Raw genomic sequence first — 14,003 nt, 5'->3', positions numbered from 1 at the left:
CTTCAAGAAAAACAATTGACAGTATTTGTTGCCAGTGAGAAAATTTGAGCTGTCAAGGTTAAGTTAAAATTTTGGAAAACTTCGCCATCTGCAGCTGTGAACTTGAGAGTGTTCCCAACCTTTGAAGATCTGATGCGATCAATGGTGATCTTAGCAAAAGTGGTTTTTTTTTTAAAATATTGTATAATGAAATGTGTGAACAGGTAGAAAATCTGCATAACTCAGTGAGTGATATTTTCCAAGTGACCAATACATGCTGTAACCAAACGACGAATGGAGAAATGATGCATTCAAAATACTAGTTGCAATGGTGGATTTTAATATAAAGAAGTGTGAAAGATTTATTGACATGGTTTCAGATTTCACACTGCAACTAACCTTTAAGAAAATACTACTTACTGAGTTTTTTTGTTGGTGGTGGTGGTGAGGAAGAATATATATAATTAGCTGAAACAGCTATTAAAAGCTCTCTTCCATTTTCTCACTATATATCTGTGAGATCAAGTTTTATTCATGCACCTCAACCAAAATCACACATCCTAACACAGTTTTAATTCAGAAGCAAATGTAAAAATATAAGCATCTTCTACTAAGCCAGATAGTAAAGAGATTTGCAAAAATGTGAAACAATGTCATTTTTTCACTATAATTTTATTATTTCAGAAAATACAATTCTTATAAAAATATATGAACATAAAATCAGTTTATCATCATTTTGAAATTAGTATTTTTGAAATTCTCAGTAATAAATCCATGATACTTATAAGTTTGGTCATTTGCAAGGGTCTCAGAGTTGCCATGAGTATCAAGGACCCATCTATGACAACTGACCTTTCTTAAAGAACTTATGATCTAGTTGGTTGTAAAAACAAGAGGCATAAGCATTAAAAAAAAAAAAAAGGATTGTAAGTCAAGGGGGAAAAAGCTAATGTGTGTTACTTATATCAGGAATTTACCATTTGACAACATTGAATTTAGTATTAATATGCCCATTTTTTTAATTAAACACATTTTGAATATAATAGTAATTCTAATGACCATGTAGTTGCTTACAAGTATCTACCTGCTAAACCAATTGTGTTTTTGAATTTTTGGGGTTGTTTTTTTAAGACTTAATGAGTGGCATAGAATTATCCACAACATGTGGGTCATCTCTTGAGTACACACTGAAAAAGTAAATGCTGAAAGTGTTAGTCATTCAGTTGTATGGCAACTCTGTGGACTGTAGCCTGCCAGACTCCTCTGTCCATGGAATTTTCCAGGCAAGAATACTGGAGTGGGTTGCCATTCCCTTCTCTATATACCTGATATTGTGCTGGGCTTCAGAAATGTAAAGAGAATGAAAGCATTGTTTTCTCCCAGGGAATATGCGGTATAATATAGAAATTTGAGCGATGAATTAAAAGAAGTAATATGTGTATTCTCAGGCAGGATGGAGTAGGGAAAACTGCCAGAAAAGACTTCTTAGAATATCAGCAGTACTTGCACTGAGAATTAGCCAAGAATAGGTGTTCCCTCATAGGCAGGTGACAGGGGTCAGGGCGGTATTAGTTATGTGAGCAAATCTGAATTTGGTGTGGCTGCTGTGGAGGGCTGAGGGAAGATGAAGAGGGGGCCATAGATCGCATCACTCAGCCCCTTTGGGATTTTGTTATTAATGAAACCTGTAAAGAAATAATATATTGGTGACAGAGAAATGTAGGGCTTCAAGAATAGTAAATAGACTTTTTAAGAAAAATAAAAAGTTTAATATTCAGAAGCATTTCAAGTACATAAATATTCCATGTATTAAGCTTCTATAAAAGATCAAACTAACCATTCTGTGTACATGGGGGGAAAAAAAGAGGTACTTTGTGAGTAGAAACTAACTGTAGCGAAAGGAAATTTGTTTTAGAAGCTAAAGGTCCAGCTTCTAACTTAACAAATTATGAGAATCTTATTTGTGTAAATAACCCAGGCTGTTGAAAAAGAATGTTCCTGGTTTTCCTATAAATGGGAGCAAGATGTTCTACCTGAAAATATATAAAAAGCATATATTGACTACTTACTTTGAATATTTGACTTGAAGGAAAACCCCATCATTAGTCGTGTCTTCCTCTTTGATAGCAACATGTCTGAGAATCTCACCTGCCTTCCCTGGGAAAGTAAAGGAATGGCCTGGCCTTCAGGACTGCGGGATCCTGATGTTTGTTACCAAAGGCCTCTAGTGACTTTTCTTCATAGATTTTGAATAGCATATATTTTTGAGATGGCTTTAAGCCTTATAGAACAAGCTGATAGAATTATTTGAAACTTTAAGACAACTGATTTTTCTAGAACACTTTACAATTCTGTGATCATATGAATGATTACCCAGGATTTCCAAAGAACAGATATAGACATAGAGAATAGGAAATATGTTTGGTTTTTACTGTCCTGATGTCTTTACATAACAATGTAATATTCCAAAGGGTAGGCAGTGTGTCTGTAATCTTCTTTATAATTCTGCCATCCTCTATAATAATTCTATTATGCTTTGATCTTAGGAGAATATCTGACAGCCTAATGCAAGAATAGAGATGCATTTACTTTTAACAAGTCTATTATATCTTTGGGTTTATAACAGAACTAATTTGAGGACTGTGATTTATTTAACAAAGTGACTTTTTTACCATTTTTAAATTGAAGTGTAGTTAATTTACAATGTGTTACTAAGTTACTTACTTAGATCTTTCTCTAAATAGCAAACTCCAGGAGTGCATTTTAAAGTATTTCCTACTTTCCAGAAATTCATTTTGAATAAAAATGCAGAAGCACCTCATGGAGCTTATTGCATTGAGTTGTTGACTCTCTAACCAGTAAGTTTTATATTTTGTCTTGAAAGATGGACCCTTTAATGGTAACATCAGTTCCGATGTACTCGTTGAGACTGGATAAAGAGTATGAAGTGCGTGTGAGAACCAGACAACGAAACACTGAAAAATATGGCAAGTTCAGTGAGGTGCTCCTGATAACATTTCCTCAGATGAACCCATCTGCATGTGAAGAAGGTAAACCTAAGAGATTAAGGTGGCAGCCAACATGGTTTCTGTCAATACACAGGCATACATTCCCTACACTGTTAGAGTGTTGTCCAGATCAATATACATTAGCCTCAGTTTTCAGGATGAGGGACCTGGAGTTCACTACCTGTAACAAGTATTATCCATTACGAAAGAGGAAGAAGGATTTCACTTCTGAATTGTTCAGGAAAAGTCATGATGTAGGTGCAAGTTAAAGAGGAGAAGAGACACAAAGTTACTGATGGAGGAGAGTGGGGTGATAATTCCAGATAGAATTTCAGGTGATTCTTTTCTTTATATGTTTCTGTATTTCTAATATTTTGTTTGAGTTTGTTTTGCATTTATAATAATAAAAAAAGGTTTTTCAAATATACAGAGAAGAAATTCTGAATCTGGATGGATGGCTATCTATGTGGCTTCTAAGAGAAAGCCTAGTATTGAATCAGCATAAGTGGTCAATGGCAGGTGCTTATTGGTTTTAGAAAGTTTGTGTGTGGCTTTTATCTGGAGGAAGGCTTGATAAATCATGTGCTAGTTATGCTCAAGGGTGACATAGAATATTTGAAGATCCTATATAAAAGAAATGTAATTTTAAAATATAAACACAATTGTTTCTGCACATATGGTACAGGTAGAACCCATGATGCTATATAGCACAGGTGAAAATGTCTATAATACCATTTTTTCTAAGCTCTCCTCAGTAGGCTTGTTTCAGACAGTATTTGATATATGGAAATTCTGGCTTAAAAGTACATTTGCAATGTATGGCAAAACCAATACAATATTGTAAAGTAATTAGCCTCCAATTAAATAAATTTATAGTAAAAATTAAATTAAATTTTTAAGAAAAAGTATATCTGCCACATGCCCTTTATCGTGATGGCATTTAATTCACTTAAAGATTTTTTTAAACAACTTTTTACTTCTGTTAGAAAAGGAAAAAAACTCTTGCTTTATATTATGTTCCTAAGTATATATCATTGATATAAAATTATAGATACCACAAGAACAAAAAAAATGGTATTCTCTCCTCCACTAATTCTTTATAACATGCATAATAGCTCCCTTGTAGATTTTAATATGTGAATAAGAAAATAAATAAAAGAATATCACAGCATAAAAGCTTTCTTTCAGTAAAGCAGTGTTATGGTAAAAGTGAAAAAAAGTGGGAAAGTGTTAGCTGCTCAGTCATGTCCTACTCTTTGCCACCTCAAGGACTGTAGCCCACAAAGCCCCTCTGTCAGTGGGATTCTCCAGACAAGAATACTGGAGTGGGTACCCATTCCCTTCTCCAGGGGATCTTTCCCCACCTTGCAGGCAGATCCTTTACAGTCTGAGCCACCAGGGAAATTCCACCTTAAAAGTAGTCAACCTCTGCCACTGTGGCACTTGTTCTAAAGAAATGAAATAGAAGTTTTACAAACAGTCTCCCACAAATTTTCTATCAATTATACTAAAATCTGAATCAATGGGCATAACTCAATGAACACGAGTTTGAGCAAACTCTGGCAGATAATGAAGGATAAGGAAGGCTGGCATGCTGCAGTTCATGGGGTTGCAAAGAGTCAGACATGACTTAGCAACTGAACAGCATTCTAAAATCTGAGAGTCCTAGTACTGATCTTCTGTCAAACAGTACTTTTTACGCTGTAAAAATGTACACCCTGCATATCTAAGAAGTTTTAATAATGATTCAAAAATACAACTTGGCCCCCATCTTTTTGATGGATCCTCAGTCTAGATCAGATCTAGATCTAAAGATCACATTAAAAAAAAAAAGAAGTGGACATTATTTAGGTAAAGTAGTATATTAACAAGCATCACTTTTCCCTCGAGCTAAAGCCTTTTAATGACACACCCTGAACACATAAGATGTTTAAAGCAGGTTGTTTATATAATAAACATGGATTGTGCTTAAATTGTATGCTGTTACTCTTTTTTTTTTTTTTTGGTATACGAAAGGATCTGAAGAAGTGGATAGAGGTGTTCTTAGAAAATACTAAGTAATTGCATTCTATTTCAGTGGCTATCAAGTGAAATCATTGACTTTACTAGATGAATACAAATTAGGAAGTTTTATGTGGAACAGGAGAATGAGATATAAACTTCAACTGTTCATAGTTCTGTGAGATATTATTATTTTTGTGTTTTTCAGATTTCCAGTTTCCATGGTTCTTAATTATTATCTTTGGAATACTTGGGCTAGCAGTGACATTATTTTTACTCATATTTTCTAAACAGCAAAGGTAAGTGTGATATAACCTACTCTGATATGTTTTGCCAGTTATTTAGCAAATGTCCATGTTTCCATTTTTTGTTTGATGTTTTCTTTTGTGAATCCTGAGTGAAGTGTTTCATCAACCCAGTGAAACGTTATCGCTCTACATTTACATCTTTGTTGTGTCCACAGAGAGACAACACAGGTCTCAGTTTTATCTGGAAAGTTGCATAGGATGTTAAGAGGGTGAGGCTAGTGACTACATACCGTGTGACATGCACCTTAAAGTTCCGCACTGATATTTATTCCAGGACCCTGAGGTAGCTTTGAGCAAAAATTTAAGTGGTGAACTAAAGCTACTAGATAATTCAGTCTAATAAAACCTTTCTTTAGACTTCATATGATACCAATCTTAAGTAAATTTGGGTTTATTTAAATTGGTTGGCTACTTACAGTTTGGTATTTTACCTTCTTTTGTCAGAGATAAAATTCTAAGTTTGAGGACACCATCCTGCATCCTCTTGCAGCCAGAAGGCAGGTTTCAGTTATTATTCTGCCACTGTTGTTTGAGTTCATTTGAGTCCCTTTATCTCTAGGACTCCACGTTCTCATGGGTAATTTGAGGGTGGTGGATTGTATGATGTTTAAGTTTCCCTTAAGCTGTAAGGACCATTATTCTATTTTCATTCTTGAAAGAAACTCAGTATAGACTACAGAAACTTTTAATACAAAATACTGGAAAAGTTACTGGTGTGGGTTGCCAGTTTTCTTACATTTAGAATATGCCTTAAGTCCCATAGGTTAATCTTGTCCCTTCTCCTAGAATTAGGGTAGCTAACACTCCATTTGCCTGGGACTTTCCTGGTTTTAACACTAAAAATTCTGTGTCTAGGCAAACCGAGACAGTTGGTTACTCTATCTAAAACCAAATACAAGTTCTCCAGGTGAAGCCATGAGGCATCTAGAAATCAAAATAGGCTTTATATTATGAATATATTGTGAAATTTTTTTACTTTGTTTTGAAGCTGTATAGCATTTGTAAACATCAAAACAGAATTTCAATAGAAGAATTCTAGAGTTACAGAGTGTCAAGCATGCTTAAAAGTCTCCAAGTGGATGCAGGAAGGGTTATTTTTAGTAGAGTTTCATCTCCAATTTAATAATGTAAACTCAGGGGGACAAAATTAACTCTGGAGAATTTTGTTTTCTATCTTTCTAGCAACATTATTGTCTAACAGCAGCTTTCAGTTTGGGAGGGAGGAAATTAGTAAATAAAATTCTAAACAATTATTTACTTAAATGTATTCATTACTTAAGTAATACCAAAGGAGCCAAATTATTCTGTAGATTAATTTGAATTCACTGAACTGTCCAGTTAGGTGATAGGCTACTTTATATATAACTACAGCAGATAAACTCACTACATACATAAAGTAATTTACTTTTAACATTAGTTGTCAATTTCAAGTCATCACGAAGGCCAAGCAAATTTATGTTGCTAAATTACATTAGCTAACAATATTTGGAAGAAAAAGTCATCCTCTGATCAAATAGAATTACAAAGGAAATATATTAACCTTTGTCTAAAAGATAGTTTTCTATGAATAATGAAGTTTTTAACTATGACACTTGGTCAAAATCACCAAATTGGAAAAAAATTTGAAAATCTATTTGTACTGCCAAATTCCCTGTTCTGAATTTAATTCTTTTCAACAAAAAACTTATCTTCCTTTTTCATATGCCCACAAAAACCCTTATCATTGTCTAAATTTCCATGTTCTAATGAAAGCAGGAAATGGTAGAAAATAGCTGTCAGCAAGTGTAGAAAGAACAATTAAAATAAAACTCAAAAGAATGAGATACTATGTCAGTTACCGCAGAACTTCAGGACTATAAAGGATTTCAGGTGCTCCTTGTGTTTGCTTGAGATTTTGTTAGTTCACAAACCAAGCCACTGTTCCCTTTCTTAATCCAAATCATTAAGAGTCAACTCTAGTAAAATGTATAGTGTAATTTGGATTTGAATTAAAGATCAGAAACATAGTTTCATGCCAGTTTATCTTTATTCTAGACTCTGTTGCTCCCACCATACAACTTACTGTAGCCATCAAGCTATATGACTAAATCAGGAACGAAATAACTGAATCAACATAAAACAGAAGTGGCAACCTGAAAGCCAGATTCAGCCTGCAGATCCATGTTTTGCTGGGTTTTTTTTTTTTTTTCCTTCTGATTTTTGAGGGACAGTTTTGCTACAAAGTGTTTCTAAAACAGGGAATTTTCACACAAAAATCAAGATTACTAGATTATTTTAAAAACAGAGATCTTGGACTTCCCTGGTGGTAGGTATAGTCGTTAAGAATCTGCCTGCCAGTGCAGGAGACATGTGTACGATCCTTGGTCTGGGAAGATCCAACATGCTATGTAGTAACTCATCGTCTGCACCACAACCATTGAGCCTGTGCTCTAGAACTCAGGAACTGCAGCTACTGAAGCCCACAGGCCCTTGAGTCCATGCTCTGCAATAAGAGAAGCCACTGCAGTGAGAAGCCCACGCACAAAAACTAGAGTAGAACCCACTCCCCACAACTAGAGAAAAGCCTGTGCAGCAACAAAGACCAGAACACCCAAAATAAATTTAAAAAATTTTAAGTCATTGCCATATTAAAAAAAAAAAAAAAATAGTGAAACTGGGTTGATAATCCTGCATGGCAATATGTCCCGAGACAGAGGACCAACCATCCCATTCGGAAAGGGCTCATGTTCTCTGTCACAATTCCCACCTCTCCTGTCACAATTCCCATCTCTCCTTATGACTGGCTTGGTCGCTCCAGGCTACAGGGTGTGCCACCCTAGCCTAAAGGCAACAACACTTCCCTGACAGCTGACTCTCAAGTACCTAAATGCATCATCCTCTTTAAAAAAAAAAAAAAAAAAAGAGGGACCCATACAGAGCAAAGCATATTTGGGGATCTTTATTTCCTGTAATTAGAGTTATGTTACATTTTTGGTTTTGAACCTGTGAAGCTCTATACAGTCAGCAAAAAGAAGACATGGAGCTGACTGTGGCTCAGATCATCAGCTCCTTATTGCAAAATTCAGGCTTAAATAGAAGAAAGTAGGGAAAACCACTAGGCCTTTCAGGCATGACCTAAATCGAATCCCTTATGATTATGCAGTAGAGGTGATGAATAGATTCAAAGGATTAGATATGGGACACAGAGTATCTAAAGAATTATGGAAGTTCGTAACATTGTACAGGAGGCAGTGACCAAAACCATCCCAAAGAAAAAGAAATGCAAGGAGGCCAAGTGGTTGTTGGGGGCAGGGGCGGGGGGCTTTACAAATAGCTGAGAAAAGGAGAGAAGCGAAAGGCATGGGAGAAAGGGTAAAACATACCCAACTGAATGCAGAGTTCCAGAGAATAAGAAGGCCTTCTTATCTCACCTTGCTAAATGAACAATGCAAAGAAATAAAGAAAAACACTAGAATGGGAAAGACTAGAGATTTCTTCAATAAAATTGAAGATATCAAAGGAACATTTCATGCAAGGATGGGCAGGATAAAGGACAGAAATAGTAAGGACCTAACAGAAGCAGAAGAGATTAAAAAGAGGTGGCATGAATACACAAAACAACTATACAAAAAAGGTCTTAATGACCCAGATAACCACGATGGTGTAGTCACTACCTAGAGTCAGACATCCTGGAGTATAAAGTCAAGTGGGCCTCAGGAAGCATTACTACAAACAAAGCTAGTGAACATGACCGAATTCCAACTAAGCTATTTCAAATCCTGAAAGATGATGCTGCGAAAGTTCTGCACTCAATATGTCAGCAAATTTGGAAAACTCAGCAGTGGCCACAGGACTAGAAAAGGTCAGTTTTCATTCCAATCCCAAAGAAGGGCAATACCAAAGAGTGTTCAAGCTACTGTACAATTGTGCTCATTTCACATGCTAGCAAGGTAATGCTCAAAATCCTTCAAGCTAGGCTTCAACAGTATGTGAACCAAGAACTTCCAGATATACCAGCTAAATTTAGAAAAGGCAGAGGAACCAGAGATCAAATTGCCAACATCTGTTGGCTCATGGGGAAAGCAAGGCAATTCCAGAAAAACATTTACTTCTGCTTCATTGACTACGGTAAAGCCTTTGATTGTGTGGATCACAACAAACTGTAGAAAATTCCTAAAGAGATGGAAATACCAGACCACTTCACCTGTCTCGTGAGAAACTTGTATGCAATAGTTAGAACCAGACACAGAACAATAGACTGGCTCAAAATTGGGAGAGGAGTACGTCAAGGCTATATATTGTCACCCTGCTTATTAAACTTATTTGGAGAGTATCATGCTAAATGCTGGGCTGGACGAATCACAAACTGGAAGCAAGACTGCTGGGAGAAATATCAATAACCTCAGATATGCAGATGACATTACTCTAATGGCAGAAAGCAAAGAGGAACTAAAGAGTCTCTTGATGAGGGTGAAAAGAGAGTGAAAAAGCTGGTTTGAAACAACATTCAAAAAAAACTAAGATTATGGCATCCAGTCCCATCACTTTATGGCAAATAGAAGGGGAAAAAGTGGAAGTAGTGACAGATTTTATTTTCTTGGGCTCCAAAATCACTGCCGACAGTGACTACAGCCATGAAATTAAAAGATGCTGCTCCATGGAAGGAAAGCTATCACACATCTAGACAGCATATTAAAAAGCAGAGATAACACTTTGCCAACAAAGGTCCACATAGTCAAAAAAAGGTATGATTTTTCCGGTAGTCATGTACATATGTGAGAGTTGGACCATAAAGAAAGCTGAGTGCTGAAGAACTGATTCTTTTGAATTGTGATGCTGGGAGAGTCCCTTGGACAGCAAGGAGATCAAATCAGTCAATCGTAAAGGAAATCAGTCCTAATTCATCAGAAGGACTGATGCTAAAGCTGAAATTCCAATACTTTGGCCACCTGATTCGAAGAACTGACTAATTGGAAAAGACCCTGATGCTGGGAAAGACTGAAGGCAAAAGGAGAAGGGGGCAGCTGAGAATGAGATGGTTAGATAGCAACACCAACTCAATGGACATGAGCTTAAGCAAACTCCAGAAGTTAATGGAGAATAGAGGAGCCTGCTGGTGTGCTGCAGTCCATGGGATTGCAAGAGTCAGACATGAGTTAGCAACTAAACAACAACAGAACCTGTGAATTATTTATTTAGAAATGCAGAACCAAGTTAACCCAGCAGCATGACAGAAAGCAAAGGGCATGGGTTTTGGAGTCAGCTGCTTTGAATTTGAGTGCCAGCTGAACCAAGTATTAGTGTGTGATTTGAACATGTTCCTTAAATCTCGAAATCTTTCCATAGATAATATCTTCTTCCTCCCTGGTCGTGGTAAGCACCAAAGGAAATGTTTAGTGCAAGTGTTGGCAAAGTTGTTTTAAAAATAACCGAACAGTAAATCTTCAGCTTTCTGGGCTATGCAGTCTCTGTCACTACTACTCATTTCTGCCACTGTGTCATGAAGGCAGCTGTAGATAATATATAAACTATGTTACATAGATAATATGTAAACTGAACTTGACTCCATGTTCTAAAAGAACTTTCTTTACAAAAACAGAGGGCAGAACAGATTTGGCCCACAGACTGAAATTTGCCAACACAGTTTTGGTGTTTGGAGGCATTATTAGAGGCATTCAAAAGTGGTAGCAGTTATTAATAGCATGCTTTTTTTTTCCCTATTATTTCTATTCATCAGTAACAATTTAACACTTGTCCCACTAAGTAAAACTAGTGAGTCTACTCAAACTCAACTTACAAAATGAAATTTGCCTTGGATTAGGTTAAAAAGTGATGGAAACATTCAGAGAATGGGTTCCCTATTGAGTGCTGTGCTTAGTTGCTCAGTTGTGTGCGACTCTTTTCAACCCCATGGACTGTAACCCACCAGGCTCCTCTGTCCATGGGGATTCTTCAGGCGAGAATACTGGAGTGGGTTGCCATGCTCTTCTCCAGGGGATCTTCTCAACCCAGGGATCAAACCAGGCTCTCCTGCACTGCTGGCAGATTCCTTACCAGCTGAGCTACCCAGGAAGCCCTCCCTATTGAGTAGACCAGACTATTTATTCACACTGAGTAGAATATCATCTGATATCCAAAAATCAGATTAGAATGGATAATCTCTATTCCAGAGCCACAGTGTTGATTTTAAAATGAAAACTCTATTCACACTATTAATGAAATAGACAAATGATTTACTCAGATTTATTCAGGCAATGTTTCTCTGTGCCAGAAATTTTCTAAGTGCTGGGAATACACTTAGGCACAAGATAGGCAGGATAGACATTGAAATAAATTATGGTCAAAAAGTAATGTAGATATTTGGAACAGAAAATTTAAGTGCATTATAGAATTGTGTATATAAACCTGTACTGATTAGAAATAGTTCATATTTAGTCTGTCCCAACTGAAATGAACCACGCAATGACATCCTGGTTAATGAGATTATCTTAAGTAATTTAATAATTCATGTGAGCATTGTGGTATGAACTTATCTCAGCCCACTCTTTTTTTAGGGTACATATCTCTACATGGATTGGCTCTTTCTCCTCCCCTTCCCCAACGAATTATGTATTAAAATTACCTCCTTATAACTGACATGGAAATTGGCTTCAGATGGAATTAAATGTCTAACTCCCAATTCTGAAACTTTATAAAAGACATTAAGGAAAAGTTATAGGAAAACCACATTTTATTTAAATTCACTTCAGATGAGGGTTTTTTTCCATTCTTTAGTTTTGCCTCATCATTCACTGCTTAATGCTTTTCCTTCTCTTTCTCAGATTCACTTATTCCAAATATTCTGTTACTTTATATTAGTAATAATATTGTCAATATTTTATTTCTGTCTTTTGAAATGAGAATGAGTAACTTACATCAAAACAAAATTTTGTTTTCAAGGATTAAGATGCTGATTCTACCCCCAGTTCCAGTTCCAAAGATTAAAGGAATTGATCCAGATCTCCTCAAGGTAATTAATAAAATATCTAAGTTGTACATGACACTAATTAAATGTTACCTTAAGAACAGAGCCTTATGTTGAAACCTTTTGCAAGCTATATGTATCACATTTAATTTTTTGTATTCCTTCTGGGAAAAGTTTTTAAATAATACATCCCTTAAAATTATGAGGATGTCTTACGTATTTAAAAGCTCTTGACTTCTGAATCAAGATGACAGAGTAGTAGAACATGAAGCTCACCTCCTCCCACAAATTTATCAAAAATACATCTACATACGGATTGATCCTCAGAGAATATCTACTGAACACTGGCAGAAGACATCCAAACTCTGGAAAGGGCAAGAAAATCTCCATGTAACCGGGTAGGGCAAAAGAATAAAGAAAGAAACTGGAAAGGGACTCCACCCCAGGAAGTCCCTTCACTGGTGGGGAGATCAGCCAGGACAGAGGGGGAGCTTCAGAGCTTTAGAGAAGAACACAGGAACGGGTTTGTAGCAGCTAGCATGTAGAGAAACCTGAACAGATGGTCAGTGCCACTCCCCTGCACTCCCCAGCCAGAGACCCATGTCCACTGGTGCAGGCTGGGTGCTGAAGCTCAGGCTTCAGAGATTAGACCCAGGGAAAGGACTTGGGTTGGTTGTGTAAAAACAGCCTGAAGGGGCTGCAGTTTGGTGTAACCGCACCTGAGGATGTACATGGTGGAAGCCTGGACCGTCTTAGAGGCCAGGCACCGTTGTTTGGGTGAGGGTCCCTGCATCTGCTCTCAGATAACAGGCACCCCCCTCACCAGCTCCAAGAGCTATCACAAGCCACTACCCACCCCCTACACTTCAGGAGTGGTCATGAGCTGACACCACCTTCCTTGTAGACTCAAGGAGCACCTCACCACCTCTGCTCCCAACACGTGCTCCAGGGGCACACATGAGCCACCACAGATTACCTGAGGATTGGGCACCAGCTATCACACTTGCACACTCTCCTTATCAAGGGAATAAGGCCAGCAGATACTGAGGGAAAAAATGACAGGCATCCATAATAAAAACAAACTACTAGAGTGGATTGCCATTTCCCTCTCCAGGGGATCTTCCCAACCCAGGGATCAAACCCATATCTCCTGCATTGGCAGGCATATTCTTTACCACTGAGACACAAGGGAAGCCTCTGACTGTGTGGATCACAATAAACTGGAAAATTCTGAAAGAGATGGGAATACCAGACCACCGGACCTGCCTCTTGAGAAATCTGTATGCAGGTCTGGAAGCAACAGTTAGAACTGGACATGGAACAACAGACTGGTTCCAAATTGGAAAAGGAGTACCTTAAGGCTATATATTGTCACCCTGCTTATTTAACTTATATGCAGAATATATCATGAGAAATGCTGGGCTGGATGAAGCACAAGCTAGAATCAAGATTGCCAGGAGAAATATCAATAACCTCAGATATGCAGATGACACCACCCTTATGGCAGAAAGTGAAGAGGAACTAAAGAGCCTCTTGATGAAAGTCAAAGAGGAGAGTAAAAAAGTTGGTTAAAGCTCAACATTCAGAAAACTAAGATCATGGCATCCAGTCCCATCACTTCATGGGAAATAGATGGGGAAACAGTGGAAACAGTGAGAGACTTTATTTTCTTGGGCTCCAAAATCACTGCAGATGGTGACTGCAGCCATGAAATTAAAAGACGCTTGCTCCTTGGTAGAAAAGTTATGACCAGCCTAGACAGCA

The 14,003-nt window shown here is 37.2% G+C and overlaps 1 protein-coding gene and 1 long non-coding RNA gene across 6 annotated transcripts in view; one reads left to right on the top strand and one right to left on the bottom strand.

The window, feature by feature from the left end:
- The window catches only part of LOC133233634 (uncharacterized), a 171,385-nt gene that overhangs the window by 52,701 nt on the left and 104,681 nt on the right, over positions 1 to 14,003 (bottom strand). The window lies entirely within an intron of this gene.
- Positions 1 to 14,003, top strand: part of GHR (growth hormone receptor) — a 310,301-nt gene that overhangs the window by 284,289 nt on the left and 12,009 nt on the right. For all 5 annotated transcript variants that reach the window (XM_061393614.1, XM_061393616.1, XM_061393615.1 and 2 more), the window contains 3 exons: positions 2,864 to 3,029; positions 5,197 to 5,287; positions 12,215 to 12,284. In XM_061393614.1, coding sequence (XP_061249598.1) covers positions 2,864 to 3,029; positions 5,197 to 5,287; positions 12,215 to 12,284 — 327 coding nt within the window. The remainder of the gene's footprint in view (positions 1 to 2,863; positions 3,030 to 5,196; positions 5,288 to 12,214; positions 12,285 to 14,003) is intronic.

This window comes from Bos javanicus, chromosome 20 (assembly GCF_032452875.1).
Source record: "Bos javanicus breed banteng chromosome 20, ARS-OSU_banteng_1.0, whole genome shotgun sequence".
Lineage (NCBI taxonomy): Eukaryota > Metazoa > Chordata > Mammalia > Artiodactyla > Bovidae > Bos > Bos javanicus.
This window is presented reverse-complemented; position numbering and strand designations above follow the sequence as displayed.